Source organism: Poecile atricapillus, chromosome 3 (assembly GCF_030490865.1).
Source record: "Poecile atricapillus isolate bPoeAtr1 chromosome 3, bPoeAtr1.hap1, whole genome shotgun sequence".
Classification (NCBI taxonomy): Eukaryota; Metazoa; Chordata; class Aves; order Passeriformes; family Paridae; genus Poecile; species Poecile atricapillus.
The window spans coordinates 49866235-49884807 of NC_081251.1; the positions used below are offsets into that span (position 1 = coordinate 49866235).

General features: G+C 37.6%; 1 protein-coding gene across 1 annotated transcript in view; it reads right to left on the reverse strand.

The window, feature by feature from the left end:
* Positions 1–18573, reverse strand: part of CEP85L (centrosomal protein 85 like) — a 108506-nt gene that overhangs the window by 24951 nt on the left and 64982 nt on the right. Inside the window, exon 4 of the mRNA XM_058834393.1 lies at positions 4041–4162. Within this exon, the coding sequence (XP_058690376.1) occupies positions 4041–4162 (122 nt within the window). The remainder of the gene's footprint in view (positions 1–4040; positions 4163–18573) is intronic.

An 18573-nucleotide genomic window follows, 5' to 3' on the forward strand; every position in this document is an offset into this window, starting at 1 on the left:
GTCATCTACTGAAGTCAGGACAATTTGATACAAGGCGAAGAAAATTTGCTTCTCTGGTCTCAGTGAAAACGTATAATCCTAATTCAGATATGGAATTAAAAGTTAATGATTTAGCAACTGTTTTAAGAATGTACATGTTATGCTCTGAGAGATAACAGCTATTCACTAAAATTGTACTTCCAAATCTACCTTTCCTTAAAAAGCTGTTCAAATGCCCTTATGCTGTCTGCAGGAGAACACTGCATGCACAGTGTTATTCTCAGCAGCTTGTGTCATGTGTGCAGATATTTGGCATTTATTCACATACCTACTACATGCAGCCCCTGTTTGTGCCACAGAAACTCTGCCAGGACCACACTAGAGACATCTACAGTGGCAGGTCAGTCTCAAGATTCAGCATTGCACCAAACACTGCAATTTCAGTGGTGTTAATGTACTGAACAGAGGAGCAACATGAAGAATTAAAATGTGACGCTGTAATTTTCTAAACCAATACAAACACTGCTGGCTCCCTCTGGTGCTAAATATACTGCAGTGTCACGTACTAAGCTGACAGAGAAATAAGGCAATGATATAATCCAATTATTTTGTGCAGTTGGTGACAGACATAGTAATTAAGTGTTGCAGCAGCAGATTTTCCCTTACAGACTACATCCTTAAGTCCTCATTCATGGCCTGTACAACAGTTCTTATGTGGAAAAAAGAGACACACATTTAAGAAGTGCCACACACACAAAGAGCAGGCTTGCTTTCTTGCACCATGTTTTCACTTCCTGAAAGTAGTCTTCCCCTCATTTTCATAAGAGAAGACTTGAAAAACATTTCAGGTTTCTACTTATTAAATTAGCAGTGACTCCTAGAGTAGTTTTAAAAAGCAAACCAAAATCACTTTTAAACCCATTCATTTAGGCTGTGAACTACTTAACTAAATGCTGAACAGACTATACAAAATACATCAATTTAATTTATCTGTTGCTAAATCTGCTGTTCAACACAGTATACAGATAAAAAAAATCAAGGTACTTGTTCTTTTCACAGGCTCAAGTGGCTGTTTGGGATTTTAAAAATTTAAAAATGCTTGAATTTCTAGTGACACACCGAAGTATTCACATATTATTATTCACACTATTAAGCATTATTTCTTGAATTGTTTTTGTAACTGTTGGAAACTTACTTGCAACTATTCCTATCTGGTAGATTTCCAATGCAATACAAGGAAATTTAATAATCTAATCTGGAAGGGCTTAATTTTTTTGCCTTTTTATCTTTGTGTGGAAAGAAGGGAAGCAGGCAGCATGTTTCACTTTCCTTCTTCTGCTCTTCCTCCCTTTTTTTATCAAGATAAAGGTACAACAGCCTAAAGATACTACCCTGTACATAGTATCCATTTCCTACTTATTGACAGATTTAAGCACTACTATGAAGAACAAGGTGGGTGATGTTAATCTCCTCCATTTCCTTGACAAGTGGGACACCAGTACAATTCCCAACAAGAGTGTTTAACCCTAGAAAAAAGGTAAATGACCCTGTGGGTGAAAGGGAGGCTGGTGACAAGGGCAAGAGGGAGGTGTTCCTGGTGTGCCTCTTTTCATCCAGCTGTTCCTTGTACTTGCCAGCAGCAAACAGCTGGGCCCAGAGCACTGTACCAGCTGTACCAGCACTGTCCTGCTCCTCTGGCTACCAGGCAGCAAGCGGTTAACACATCTCTCCTGAGCTTCTGTCCCCTCAACTACCACTTTGTAAATTCAGCACATGACTTCAGGAGACTACACCCTTTAAAACTCACAACCTTTTAAAACAGATGTACAAAGGGCCCTCTCAGCAAACACCTACTACCTAACCTCAGTCAACAAATTACTTTCTTCCACATTTCCCCAAAGCATGAATTCTGTAATTTAACTACCACCATGTTGAGTTAACTACACATCAGCAAACTTTATGTTTTTAATTTTAGGTCACAATTCCTAAAGAAATTTGAACTCTGAAAAGAAGTTTAAACTAAGCTCAGGAAGACCAAGAGCTGGAATACTTAGGTTGACTCCCAAACACCATTCTGAAGCTCAGTGCAAGAAGGCCTTGTGTTTTCATGTGCTAAATATAGGTAATAACACATTTTCACTTAGTGCTGCTTTGTGCCTTGGAGAAAGGTAGTTTTCACACTTAAGCCAATTAACACCACATCTAATAAGAAATGTAACACTAGTGCTTTTTAATGGAGTTCCATTTCAAGGTTTTTGCACAGCAGATATGTAGCATTTTCTTCATGAGTGAAATCAAAAGTGGTTTTGTCAGAGAAAGCACAACCTCTTCTAAAGAAATGAAAAAACCCAATCTGTTGTAAAAACTTTGTAAATATGCAACATCAATTTGTACTAATCTTAAAACTACATTGATTTAAAATGTTTTTATTAATTTTAAAGTAGCTTTTCAGGTAAATATTTTACTCAAATGGGATTCAATATTCAAAGAAGAGCCTGTTCTGTGATGTATTGTTACATTGCATTGTTACAAATTACAACATTAACACCAAGTATCTACTTGAATATGTAACATCACTTAAGTGGTCTATTCCATTTCAATAGCTTCCAAAATGTATTGTGCCTTTTCATCTGAATGAAAAGAAATCTAAACTGACTGAATTCCGAAAGAACTGTATTCATTATCAATAAGTCACACGAAAGAAATTACTTGTACCAAAAAAAACACCAGTGCACTGTCACTGGCTATCAAGAGATAGTTTTTCTTCCTCCATATGGACAGTATCAAGTAACATTAGCTAGCAGTCAGGTTACAGTCACTACAGAAACTTCTCCCTTGACTATAAACACATTTCCAGTGTGAGAAGAGCAGCACCAACTGCATTTTTAGCTGCCAGTGTATAACAAGCCTTCATGTGGAATGCACAGAAGCTCAGCAGAGGCACTGAAGACCACACCAGCCACCATGAGCGATGTCCTCACAAACACTGATGACAGCCTGGGCCCCAGGAGGTGGACTGTAGGTTTGCTACTGCAGCATTAGTGCTGACATAGCAAGCCTGAAAAACACCTCTGTAATTTAAATGGCCTTTAAGCAGCTCATCAAAAGGCTCTGACAGAGGAGATGTAAACAACAGCTAAAGAGGTTTCCATTTTAACTTCTTGCCCCCTTGGGAGATCACCACCTCCGCAGGAGAGCTGGCAGAGCGGGATGATGAGCCCATGCCTCAGTTCCCAACTGCGTCCCATCTTTGCTGCTGCAGCAGCTGGTAAACACACACTAACATCCTACATCAATTGGGAACCCAGTGCCAACTTCCATCGCTGAAATGCCATCACAGGTACTGCCCAGAGTGATAAGGGACAGAAACACCTTTCAACCACTGCAATTCCTCATTCTGTTGCAATAGAGGAATGAACTGATCTTGCACAAGTATAATCATCACGGTACTAGAAACTTAACAGTGGTGAGTTGCTATTAAGGCCCATTCAGATTGACAGCAATTCTAATAAGAGGTTATATATTTATTGACATAAAGATTCTGAATTATTTAACATTTTTTTATCAGAACAATTTGTATGAGGATTTGAATAGGATTCTACTGTTGAATATTACTACAAAGGCCAGTTTCTCAGAGCTTTATCAACTGGCTGCAAATATATTGCATTTCTGTTCTTGTGATGGAAAAGAAAATCAGCCCAATGCAGCTGTACAATTTTCATCTTGCAATTCCCTTACAATCAGAAAGATGTCCTATGCAAACCTGCAGCCTGGTAAGAAGCTAAGAGGGGAACATGACAGCAGAAGTGGCTGTTGGATTCCCTGTTCCTTTTCCACTCTAGAGGCATTAAACCTGCTAAATACATTTCCAACTTTGTGTAAGACCTTAGGCCAGCTGCCAGTCTTCTCTCCTAGCAGGATAAGCTCCTACACATTTGTGCATAAATAGTGGTTGGACTGAAACCTAACAACTTTACTGAGTAAGTACCTCTCCTTAAAGCCAGCCACTCTAGCTTTTACTTTATCTAATCTAATGAATGCAGCAGGAGCTGGATACTTACCTATCAATCACAAACTCCTTCTGTCTTAGCAGCCCTTCTTTAATTTTCATTAGAGATTCCCAGTTGCTAGAGTCCTGATAGCTGGTAGATGGGTAATTTGAACGAGATGTTCCAGGTGAAACCTGCATAAAATAATTATCAGATTAGCCTCCAAAACAGTGAAAGTAAATAATGTCCTACATATTACAGCATTTACAAAGTGGTTTGCTCCTACAGAAACCTAAACACTGTTTTTCAGTTTAATTCATATTTCCTTTGTATAAAACAACTGGATTTATAAACAAGTTTCTGGAAACAAACTTCACCTCAGTGTCCCTGATTTTATCATTTCTCTACTGAACAATTCATAACTGTGAACACAGTTTGGAATGAAAAGCTCATTTAGAATTAACTACATCATCAAGAGGAAGACCACAACATATCCATAGCTTGCTGCAATCCTTGTAGCACTTCAAACAGGGCTTGGTAACTTCAGACCCACTGGTAACTGCAGGTAACAGTTGCCAATGTGCCGTTCAACTCCCACCTGTAACGATGGTGTACAGAGAAATTTCCCTCAGTGTGTGTGCACTTTCAATACGGAATATGGGAACATAATTCTGGCTAAATTGTAAGAGAACAAAGCTTTCATAACTAACAGATTTCAGGCTTTCTACTAATTTTCACAAAAGCCAGGCTTCATGTCTCACAACAAACTGAAGGCAACAACTGAACTGAATATGAACCACCAACATCATGGTTTGGAAGAAAAGTAAAAAAACCTGGGACATTTCATTAAGAAAGCATTCATTAAAATTTATTACAAATATTTGCATCAGGAATTCACATAAGGGAAGGTCTAAACTAGAGCTTCTGAGATCAAGCTCAGGGATCCCAGCATCAGCTGCCATGAAGTATCATTTAATCTTTCACTAGTTTTTTGATTCACTGAAAGAAGATTACTTGTTTTATTATTTGAGCAGCATCCTGAACAATGCTTTCTATGGTTTTGAAACAGAGCAGAAGGGGGAAAAAAGTGAAAACATGGCTATTTAAAAAAAAAAGACCTTATATTTTCTTCTATAGCTCCACAATGTTTTAAATTTTATCTGAAATTACAACAAACTGCATTAAGACCAAGACATATAATCAACAATTTAAGTAAGTTAAACAACTGCCAAGCACTCCATACTTCTGGTCAAAGTTTTACCGTGAATTATAATGGAAATAATGAATTATAATGGAAATAATTCACTTCTTAAACCCCAATACCATGAAGTATTAAAGTACCAGTGTGAGAAGCCAATCCCTCACAACTATAATCTCTTCTGTAACTTTATAAAGTATTTCTTCCCATTCACTCTAGCTCAGTTCAGTCCCTAGCTTGCCCACTGATGTGTTTCTGCACATTTGTTCTCTTTTAATATATAACCTAAAACCAGATAAGATGACAAGACTTACAATTTCTAAAAACCTTTCAAGACTGTTACACCCCCACCTCACACCCCATCCCCCCAGGTCCAATTTAGCTGCTTCAGGGAATATTTCTTTTGTTTAACAAACTGGATAGCTTCAATAGTAAGTTCAGTTACAAATTATTAAGAAAACAAACAAAAACCGAACACCAAAAGACATCAACAGTTCTATATATTAAATACTGCATGCCAATTAAAACCAAAATCTAATCTGGTGATTTTTTTGTTATTGTCGTTATCTAATAAAACTCAGGAAAGATACCTAGTCATGATTTTTCCTGTAACACATATGTACAGTTTTTACAGTTTAAGGAAGCTAAAGCTTATTTTGCCCGGGTTGCTCCATCCAGACCACATCACTTCAAAATCATTTCTGGTGTTTACAGAATGCCTTGGGATTGTCACATACTGTTTTGTATTAGTTATACATATGACTGGCTGAATTGAGGCACCAGGACAAATGTATTACAGTGAAAGTCTCTCTTAGTGACTTACACCATGTCATGCAGTACAAAGTGACAACATCAGGAACTATCACTGGACTTCGTGTTATGATTTTTTTTCCTTTGTTTTTCCCACTACAGTGCTGATGAATGCATTCCTACATCCACCTCAACACCATTACACTACAGTAAAAAAGAAGAAAGAAACAGTCCTTATTTCAACTGGGATTAGACCTTTACTTTTCAGAGCCAGAATTTCTTTACTCAAAAGAAAACTCACAAGCATTTGACATGATGAACAGGAAATATATGGCTTTATAAAGCCAAATTAATTTATTGAGCATGATGAATTTTGTCTTTAAGACTGAACTATGAAAATGGAGAGATTAAAGACAGCTATTTAAATATGAATCTATCTTAAATCATTTGGGAAGTTACTGGTGGTTACTCTATGAGAATTCTTCAATGCAAAACCTTCACTTGAATCTAGCACCTCTGCAAACAATAATTTGCACTAAAATTAAAAAAAAAGCCCTTCAAATTTGGTACAGTAAGTAAGTATACAAGTCAATTAAATATTGTAGCTGATGAAAAGCAATGCATTGAGTTTTGCAAAGTTAAGAATAGAGTGATATTTTATGAATTATATGCCAACAGTAGTGTGTTAGTTTGGTGTTTTTAATAAATCTAAAACATAAGTCCTCCATAGATGACTCACTGAGATGCTTCAACTTTGGAATACACCCAATCCTATGGAGTGTATATATATGCTGCATACATATACATAACAACAAATAAAATACTATTTTATTTATCATACAATTGTGTGCTTCAATTTTTCACTCTAAACAAACGAAAAGAGAAACAAAAATGTTTGACTTTGATATCATGTTTCATCCAATTAAAAAAAAAAGAAAAAGAATATTCTAAAAATACTTCTTAGCACATCCCAAAATAACAAGACACTTCACTCATTTATGAGCACATGGTGTTGACTACTACAAACAGCTTTCTAGCTGCTTTGAATTGTGTGGTAGCACACAGGCAGTCCGCTTACGTGTGAGTATCTTGTCTCCTAAGGATATCGAACCAAATAGTGAGACCAGATACACTTCCAGGAGTCATATTTAGAAAGCCATCCATAACTCCAAGCCCTTAACTTGAATCATCCACAACTACAAAACAAAATACCATCTGGAAAGACACAGCATTCTTTTCTATCTGTCCTACAAAATACAACTATTTTTGTCACCTGGCACCTCTTCTGAGAGTATCAGCCTTGTCCTGAGAACACATGTTCTGTTAGAACAGTATTCTTTGCACAGTGACTTCCAAAGGTCCTCACTAGCTTGTTTTGTGACAAAGGCTTGGCAAACATTCATTTCACTGCTGAGGCAAAGTCAGCTGCTGGGGAAAAAAAATAAAGTAAGAAATCTTTGCTGTACTAACTTAATACTGCTGGAACAGACATTTCTGACTGGTAGTTTCATCCTTATTATCAGTGGAAAGACAATTTTTCTTTAGACAGAGTGCAATAAGATTTCAATAACCGAGGTCAAATATGGCTGGGTTTTTAATTGTGCAAATTAAAATTGTCTTCTCAAACATGCCCATAGTTTCTGCCTGAAGCAGATCAGTGTCTCAGCACAGAGTAGCCCAGCATTCCACATGTAACATGCTGTATCACATCAAATGATGTCATTTACTATATCACAAAGTAAAGGTGAAGTCCAAAAATGTCAATATATACTTAATCTCAAGGAAAAAAAAAAAAACAACAAAAAAACCCAACAAAACAAAAAACAAACACAAAAACCCCAATGGATTTGAAAGGGTTTTTTCATGAAAGCTGCAGCTTGAATAATTTAGTGCTAGTGCTGTCCACACTACAACTGTAAATTTTCACAGTCCATTACTAACAACTAGCAGAGCACCAAGAATTATGCCTGGTGAGTGATCCCTTCTGGACAATTCTTACACTGCCCTACACTACAATAAACTCCTGTCCATAGGGATCATTCTTCTCTTGCTGCATTTTACAGGCATTGCTCAACAGAAAGATAATTCCTTGCATCCACAGCTAATCCAAGGTAAAGTATCAATACAAAACAATATTAGCAGGAGCTAATGATTCCTTTTTTGACTGACAGTGAGGAAACAAATGTGGATGACCTCTCAGGGATATCACTGGATAGATAATGTGGGAGAAAGAAGAGGTGGATGTGGTAGCAGCAAGCCCAAATGCACTCTTGTCACAGAGATGCCTCCTGCCTATGGGTCACCTGTGATGGGAAAAGGTTTAAACCTGCACAGGCAGAGCAGCAGTAACTGAGGAGGTCGGTAACTGCAACCCACTCTAGGAAAAATTATGTACCCATCCCTTCCCCCCCACCCAGATTTCTTCCTAACATCAGACTGAGCATTTCAGCTCAGAACATCTCTGATAATTGAGACAATCTCAAAACATCAATCATCCTTTTGCAGGCAAAACATGACAAGGATGGTGGTTCTCATGCAGGAAAAGCAAAACAAGACCCTAATTTTAAGGAATGATTTATAAAGAAAGGCTGTGCCTTACAGAAATGCACTAGAAGAGCAGCTACAAAACTGAATCCTCCACAATGAAACAGTTTCTGAGCTGGTACAGACAAGAATTCCTAATTTGTGGTATCTGTATCTCACCAACACCTACCTACTGCTCTGCTCTGTTCTATCTTTGCCTTTTAGGGAAGATAGTGTTTCTGCTCAGCAGGATATAATCACTACAATTCTTGGCAGCAACACCTAGGTTATATCGCATTTTGCCTATGCTTTCACAAATTTCCAGCAGTCACAGGGGGAAGAACATCTAATCATGCCCTTGCACTTTTATTCCAGCCATGGTATATATGGCGTTCTTTGGGGAATTTCTTTAATGTGGAAAACATCATTAAAATCAAAATCGAAAGACCATCAAATGGTGAGGTACTCAGAAATACAGGTGTATTGTAGTGAGGTTAGCAGTGCCAACAGCAAAATAAAAATCAATAAGGCTTTGAAAAAAATCCCAAACACATACTTTATATAGACGTGCAGCCTGCAAAGTAGTTAATATAACAGAGACCACAACTAACAGGGAAAAATACACTTGACAGGAGTTTACAATTTAACCTGCCTGAAAATCAGCTTAATACAAGTCAGGATTGCCTGTATATGGGATGACAGGTGACAGAAAAAGGGGTTGAGGAAAGGATGAAGCAGTGACTTTAAACAGCTCTGGCATAAACCCAGTTGCAAGACTATGTCTGGTAGTACAATGTGAGGAACCAGAAAGTCACTGGAACAGTAAAACACGCCCAAAGAGGAGAAACTTTCATGGCTAAAAAGCTTAGAAAGAGTGATTTATGATAAAGAGCTAAATACCACAAAGACTGAAGAGACATGAAATCAGACATCAAATACCTTGTTTCTTAGATTGAGAGTCCACGTAAACTAAGGTTGATGGAATGAAAATTGAGATATGGCAATCTGGGATTAGAGTATCAGGAGAAAACAAACAAAGAAAAACCAGCAAACAACAAAAAAACCCAGAAAACCAACTAAACAGATGGAGAAAAGTAGCAAAAGCATATCACAAACAACTGAGAGAAGATCAAAATTTTAAGATTTTAGAATCTGCACTGGATGAAGTTTAGGAATTGAAGGGTAAAACAGTCCTTACTTGATGACACATCAGGACTTACTTTGATTTAGGGTTAAATTATGTATTCATGTGACACACTGACTACACTATGCCAGGAGTAGAATAATCACAGTTAGGCATCAACCTCATTGACAAAAATTCAAGAATCAAAATTCATTTTAAAAGGGATCACCTCAAAGATATATTTATAGCCAGAGCTGAACTGCATCTGTTATATGACTTTTTAAAGCTTTTCCAATAAAAAATTAAAATGCTAATGCTATTCACAGACACCACCACTATAATCATAAATTTTAAGAAAGTGGAAAGCTTTCAAAATGGAGAAGAATAAACAGTAATAGCATTCACATGCCTTCTAAAGGCAGCACTCCCTCTAATCATTACACTTTTACTAGCACATTTGTTCAAACTTCCTTCACAAATGAAATCCCCACTGCACACAGGGCAACACACTTAATTCAGACCTCACAGGTTTTACTCTCCTAAGCCTGGGAGGACTCTGAAGGTCCTGCAAGTTACTGCTATTTGTATATTTACTTCTTCCCCAACATTGTTTATACTGCAGCTGAGGCTTCTGAACTTCGTCAACATCAGGTCTGATAATCACAACAAGGGAGCAAGGCGTGGTCCCTTTGCACAACAGCTTACAAATGAATTAAGAGCAAAGCACAGCAAGTACATGGTTGCTGGGATACGACAAGAGATGGGAGAAAACAAAGGCTAAGGTCAGGTAGCTACATGGAGGAAAAAAAATTAAATTAATAAAAAACAAGCAGAGATTTTTTTACTGATTGCATAGTTACAGGGTTTTGACAGCAACCATGTGGTCACTTAAATGTGGCATAAATATACACTGCTATCAAAGGGAAGGGGCCTGTTCTCCTGCCTCTTCTCACCACTTCAAACATTCATACCTTTCAGCTCCCTCCTGACAGCCCCAGTCCTACACTCTTCCCTCCATCCCACACACATGAATGTTATTTGCATCTCAGTCAGACTCTTATCAGATTCATTGTACAAAGCCATGTGAGATCTGGCACTGGCACACACTCCTAAGAGGGAAAGCAGTGTACGAGACAACACATTTTGCCGTGGCACAGCTTTGTGCTGGATTAGTATGGACATGACCACAAGCTGAATTATCTCAACTCCAGGCACTGCCAAACTCCTCCAAAGTATATAGACTGAGTATTTTCTAAGCTTCTGAAAAACCCCTATTATGCAGTAGCTATGACATTATTAAAGTTGCTAGCCAAGACCTGGTGTTTAGATAAGCAATCAGTTCAAGAAAAGGAACTTGCACATGAAGATGGCATAACAGAATAAAACCAAAAGCCTCCTGCACTTTATTATTTTTCAACATAGTCCTGCCTGTGTTGGCTCTGAATTATGACAGCACACACAGGACCAGCAGCACAGTCCTACCCTACAGAGACTGCGTGTGTAAGATCCTTATGTGTTCAGAATCTACATTCAGCAGGGGATCCTGAATAAAGCAGAAATATAGCAGGGAATTTGTAACAGAAGTGAACTGGAATTGTGGTCACTGCTTACTGGCAAGGTTTTGTTCCTTCTAGCATCCTTGATGGTACTGTGCAAAAGCCTCCAACGACAAAGTCAATAGATTAACTCTGAGAAGAGTTTGAAAGACCCCTAGGGATGCACATTGTTAGGGCAGAGACAAGGGCAGTCTCCTAGAAGAGGCTGCAGCCACTCAGCAGTCCTCCCTGACTTTCCTCTCTCATCTCTGTCCCCTAAACTATGTTCCTGAAGGGTGAAACCGGCACTCCCGGGGCTGCACATGGGATAATGATACACCCTCCTCTGCTTATCTTCCCCTGAAAAACCACACTTCGCTTGCTTTTATGTGTTGTTATAACATTCCTTCATACTCTGTGCAACACCAATATTATTTTTGTCATAAATCCCTTCCATTTATATTCTGGCAAATGTTATGAACACAAAACACTTCTAGGTGCCACTTAATATGACGTTAAAAGCAACAGTGCCTGGAATTTTCCACTGATAACAACTGGGTCTTTCCTAAGTATAGAAGCACTTGTTTTATTAAGTGTTCATTTTATCTTCCCACTGCATTGAAATTCAAATGGTCTTTACTATAAAAAAAATTTTAAACATCTGGAGATGAAAGGGAGCTTCCACAAGAACTTTTTTTTTTAGCTTTTAGTTGAAGTTCCACTGTTAAATTCATTATTTCTTTTTGTTTCTTATTGCTTCTTATTCTGTTGTGGAAAGCAAAGTTATATAATATAATGAATAACTATAGTTATTCAGAAAGACCATTATTTTATGTGCTGCAAAAATACATGACATTCACTACAAAAAATATGAACTGTACAAGTAAGACAGAAGTAGCTTAGAAAAAAGGAATAGTTGGCAAAAATCAATCATGAATAGAAGAACATGTAAAATATCTCAGACATCCTCAAGCAAGTTCTGATCATTTATAAAAACCTTTAAGTTAAATGTACACTGCTAATACCTACAAATACTAGTTTACTGAATGCCAGTCTTGATTGCTCACTGGAAGTCTTGATCCACTCATGGCTAAAGCAGATGCAAAAAGGGACCTAGAAAGCAACCAAAAAACATCTACTTTCTGCCAGACTGCACAAACTTTGCAAGGATGAGCAGAGCTGGCCATCAATCTTGCCCAGAAACTAACAGGAGTTCCTCCTGTAACAAGAAGGTAACAAAAAGAGAGTGCAACTTGGGTAGATATTAGAGGAAAAAAATAACAACGCATTCTTATTAGAGAAGAAAACGTAGAAAAACCTTGTAAGCACAGAGCATCAAATTCTCTAAATGAAACATGTAAACATATTGAAAGAGAGGGAATCCACTATGAATTTAATATGAGGCAGGAGCATACATTTGGGGAAAAGTGATGCTCTGTAATTTCTTTATCAAGGGTCTTGATTTTTCAAATGGAAGTTGTTGAGATTCTGTGAAGGGTGTTGACCCCTAAACCAGAAAACTGAGCCTCTCATTTCCTGCATTCCATTTGCTTTAGCTTTTCATGACTTTACAAGAAACATGAGCCATGCGTATAATACTCAGCACAATTAACTTAAGTTTAAAAGAAACAAAAAAAATCCCACAAAAATAAAGCAGAAACATTCAGAATATTTTTATTAGAACAAATCCAACTATTCCCACAAACTCAAGATACATTTTATTTAAAAACAATAATCCAGAACTGGTGTCCATGAGTGCTTGCAGAAAGAAAGGAGTGAAATTATTGGAACACATGCACTTCAAGTTTTGAAAATGCAACTTCTGCACATGTTATAGCTGATGGTGAAGGAATGATTAGGTAATACACTCTTTTCCACTTCCTTTTAGGCTGATAAACCAACACTGTTAGCAGTAACAAAGACATCCCCTCACACACACCTTTCTTCTTCTCCAGCTCTTACTACCACAAACATAGATTTTAAAAACAAGGAAAAAAAAGACAAGGATACTCTATAAACAGTGGCAAGTGGGAGATTTACTAACGTCGCCTTAGTGGGGATTGGAAGACCAGCCTGAGTTCTCTACTAGTCTCGTGCAGAGTTAATAAGATCTGTGGCCACCAGCACGCTGTACAACGTGAGTACAGTGTTCATTTACATTTATTGGTGAATACCTTGAAAAACTTCCATGGGTGGGAAAAATAAAGGCAAACTCATGTTTTCTGTCTCAACTCTAAGAATTCTTCCCAGAAGGAACTAGTTGTTCCAGCCAGCAAACCAAGCAGAACAGAACACGGTCCTACCATGAAGACTGAATTGCTTCAAGCAGAGATTCTACCACCATCCCTGTACAGCATCATATATGTGATATATCATCATGTAGACATTTCAGCCACTTGCCCCAGAATTTTGAAAAATAATAAAAAAAAGGATTTTTTTTTTTTTTTTTTTTTTTTTTTATTATTAAACACACAAGGAGATACCATGTACTTGTATCTCTGAATTTCAGATACATTTACAGAGGCTCTGCACCTCTGGCAAATCAGATCCTGGAATGTCAAAAATCAGACATTTGAAAATCCCAGCCTGAAACTTCTGCATCACTGATAAACAGAAGAAATGTTGTTAATTGAACACTGGACTGTGTGTGAAAGCAGCAATCACACAACCAGGGAAGGTAGTCACATAATTTGTGTGTGGAGTAAGTGACGGATATTTGAACTGTTTGGCTTCAATCCAGATTCAACCTTTTCCACTTGAGTTTATGAGGGGTACTTGAAACACACTTGTCTCTTGCAAAAGCAGCAGGATGATGTAAGGGTGCATCCAAACATCCGTGTCAGTGTGTGAAGGTGTTTTCCTTCCTTACAAGATAAACTCGGGGAGCCCTAGCACCTTCTTTATATAGGCAGAAAGGGTAGAAGTTCACTCTAAAAAAATAAATACCACTTTCATCACCAGCAATTAGTGCTTGTCACTTGTAGGTCTCTGAGTTTCTTACAAAGAAACTAGACTTATTATTCTCATTTGACAGAGAAGAAACAGAGACAGGAACAGAGACAATTTGTCTCTTCAAAGAGCACCAAAACACAGCATATTCTCTTGTGTGGAAACCATTTTGTAAGCAAAATACTGGTTTTAACAGACACAAATGAGACTGTCTCTGCCTAAAGAAAAATAAATATGTTGATTGAAGTAGGCTCATTTAGAAGGTAGGAAAATTCATGTTTCAGAATGAACTACCTTTGTTTTCATTTTCTAATTCACAGAGATGTCAATAATAATGTCATACCAAGTATACAGATGACTGTATTTCAAAACCATACAACCAATTCATTTTCAATAAAGGCCACAAGAAGAGGAAAGCAAATAGTTTCTTCTATAAGAATGGAGTCATAAATGCAGTAAAAAAGCTCTCCACACCACCTCACTGGTCAAGAAGCTACAGAAAAAGCAATCTATGAGACTATACTTGACAAAGCTTCCATGCTCCAGTGACTGACAATAGAACTTCCATGAGAAAGCAGCTGCCTGAAACAGAATACATAGTCAGAAAATATCTGCAAGACCAGGAAATCTCTTCTTGCTACTCAGAGCTGGTCTGAAACAAGCAGTAGAGCCATGGTTTTATTTGGCACATTCTGAAACAGAATGAAGAAAATATGAAGTTTTGTACCTCAAATTCTCAGGTAATGAAATTCAGGATCTTAACTTTTTGGGGTGTTTTTTTGCTGAGTGCTTTTTTTCCTGCAAAAGTAATTCTGAATCAGCACTCCACTTCCAAAGAGGGAAAATACATTCTGCTACTTAAATAAACTTCAGTGATTTCTGAAGAAGCAAAAAAACCCCTTTGTATGAATTGCGTGAAACAAAGATACAAAGCAACAGAGTTGACACTCACCATGGGAATTAGTCTTATTTATAGTCACTCGACAGAGGGAAGGGGAAAAAGACCCCCAGACTTCAGAGCAATGGACAGAACTGAAGACACACACCATTCTGTAACACCAAGCAAGGTGTTTCTGGCTCCCACTTCTCAAAGTAGGGCCATGTGAAAATTAGCCTGAAAACTCTTTAAAAGCCTGATTTATGCCATCTCCATGTTGATCTGAATGAAGATCCCCATGAGACAAGATGTTGAGGCCACTGATCTCTACCTGCTGCCCCTCCACACCACCTGAGGATCATCACTGCAATAATCTGCACAAGAGAATCTTTCAGCTCCTAAATTATGCCAGAACATTCATCATTTGGGCAATATTTCTGCATTTCTGTTAGGACAACTTTCAGCTGAAGATAGGTAGCAGCAAAAGCTAAAGTCCAATAATTTATCCTCAATTCTGCAGTTACACTTTCAAGTGGAGATTATCCAGCACCACCACTTGGCAACTGAAACACGGTCTTCCAACTTTATCTCTCCTTTATGTGCCTTTGTCCCGCTGTTCATCTATCACTCACAACATGTCAAATAACACAACTAATCTCTGTGCTTCCCAGAACAGTTTATCTGAAAGACACTCAACACAGTTTCTTAGGTATAAGGATCTCAGCACACCACCTAAAGCACATTGTTTAGCTTAACCAATTGAGGACACCAGTAAGAACTAAAATACAGCGTTTCCAGGTGTTTCATAGAAATAAAGAACTTTTTACTGTAATGAAGATCATTGAATTTCCTATCCTGTCTCATGTTGCTATTTTGAAGACACTTGGCATCATTGAAGATAACTGCCACTAGTAAATTATTTGACCTTCATTAACCTAGTAAAAGGTAAACTTCATTGCTGTGAAAGCTACCAGGTATTTAAAATAAGACAGCTTTTTGTGTTGTCAATATTTTGTTGCAAAATAAACCACCTACATGGGTCAAGTCTGTGCTAATTGCATTGTCTCCATGCGAAATAAGTGCTTCCTAACGGGATTTGGGAAGAGGACGGACACAGCCAATTTTCAGAGCAAGAGCCAGGGAAAACTTCTTGTTTCCCTTCTCTTCTAACACTGGGTCAAAGCACCAAAGACCATAAACAGGCGTGACTCACTTCTGCACCCTGTGATCTACTTTAATGGTTTAAGGTTTGTGCCAGTAACAGCAACTGAAACTAAAACATTCAAGATGACCTTTCAAAAAATGTCTTTGGTCAGTAACAAATCAGATGACTAGTACTATCAGAGCATTCAGCATTCCCAAAAAGAGAAATATTTCAGACCAAGTTTTCTATTAATTTGTTTTGTACTTTCTTCTTAATCACCTTGCAATGGTATGCTTTACAAGCTGCTGCCTCAAAAAAGTAATTTCATCTTGTTTGTAAAGAAGAAAAAAAATCTGAAGGTCAAACTAATTTAATGTCTGTCCAATGGTTAGGAAAACTAAGTATGTCTTGTCCCAGAGGAGAATAACATGATGCAAAGCCTGGATTTCTCAGCAGACCTGTTTCCTTTAACACTAACAAAGACCGTAAGTCTCACTATACAAAAGCAGGAACACCTGCAGCCTCAGAAAGGCAACTTCCTCCACAAAAACCCAGAAGATATTGAGATTACAAATGGGAGTGAGATCCACTGAAGTCAGATAATCATTAAAGGTGAAACATATAAACAAACAGGTCATAAATCTATCAATTCAAGCAAAAAACCTTAAATGCATTAAAAAAGTTATTACTTCTCACTTCATTAGGCTGTCACCTTATCTAGTGTGATTCTGGAATGTGATTAACATCAGCACTGAAAATACTGTTTTTTCTGTACTTTTGAAGGAAGGAAAAACTCACATATCCATATAGGGTGTATTAGGCTCACAGCACAACTGTAACTAAAGGATACATTAGCTGAGTCCTTTCTCTTAGAGAACAGTAAGGAGGGTTCTATAAGCCAGATCTGCTAATACCTGGATGGCTACAAGCAATTACCCATCACAGAATCAGGCCAGAAAACTACTGGTTACAAAAAGGAAAGATCTCATTTTAAAGTTCAGCTTCAATACCAAACTCTGCTACTCTGTCCCACATACACACAAATTAATGCACATTTGTGGGAGCATTCATTTCTCCCTTCTGTGTGTTTTTCCTTACTGTTAAACCAAACGTGTCAAGAACTTCCATGTGAGATCACAGAGGTACTTCTGCAGTGTGAGAGAAAACTGCAGCAGCATCATGAAACAACTCACTAACTGGAGTACTCAGATTTACTGCTGAATTTATTTACCTGTATATTATAAATAATTGCACTTGAGTCGCAGTCCATTCCTATACAGAGTCATGATTATCAGTGGACCAGATACCGACACCTCAAACTCTTTACAGATTATACAGGTAGCCAGTGTCTACAGCTGGAATTTTGAAAACTAGCACAAGAAAGGCAGAAATAATCCAGAAATTATTACCAATGTGAATAGAAGTCTTACGATTATTATTTAAATAAAGGAGCTGGTATGCTGAAGTACAACACGTCTCTTTTTAGACATTATCCCAAGCATCAACCAGATCCCTAAATAATTTCTGAGAAGAAACATGTTCTAATGGTAGATTCCTAATCCTCCTGGAGAAAGCCCAGATCATCTCCATTTAAGGTCAAGCAGGCAGCAGCTGCACATTTTTGTTCCCCAGAACAAAATGCAGGAGACCAAAACCTCCAACACAGATTCCTTTTTTAAAGCTTTTCCTTTCTGATATCCATGGGTGTCTGGACCTGTTCACCCAGGAGTGAATGGAAACAGTACAATGATGTGCTCATATATTGTGTCTGTACTTGTCAGACTTGACACGTCCCATAAGCAGTACTTTGGAATCTGCCTCAGAACCCCACCAAAACTTCCATGAGGGAATGATGACTAACCTGAACTAGAAAAATGTTCTCAAGAGAGGAAAATGTTCTCAAGTTTGTTTTTAGAGAAACAACCTCAATACAAGATCTACAACACTCATGTGGTGTGAACTTGTACATGTTATTGTAATTTGCCAAATATATTTTCCATCTTAAAATTCTTATCAGAGTTGACGTTTAGAGAAGACATGTACTATGTTTCTGATTAAATCCTAGTATTTTTTCAGTGACTTAAGTTGTACATTTAAGTATCACTCTTTAAAATGGAGACCAAGCTATGACCTTGTCAGCAGCTCTCAAACAAAACCAAATTCTTTCAAAGTATCTCACTGCTAAAAAACTCCAGTTCATTAAAAAAAGAGCCAAGAATTTGGGGTAGTGCAACTAAATAACATGACAATTTTACATCAGTTTGGTAAAAGGGAGGAACGGCCTTGCAGCTGATGCGGTGCTGGGTATTGGACTTCATAACAAAATATAGAAAGTGAATTTCAATAGTACAAGTTTCATAAAAAAGCAAACAATCCAATGCTAGCACTTTTCTTGGATAACAGCATGCAATAAAAACATGAAACTTCCCTCATAAAAAAAGCCAAATACAGTTTGCTTGACTGTGAGAGATTAATAATGTTAATAATGCCATTATAAGTAAATTAT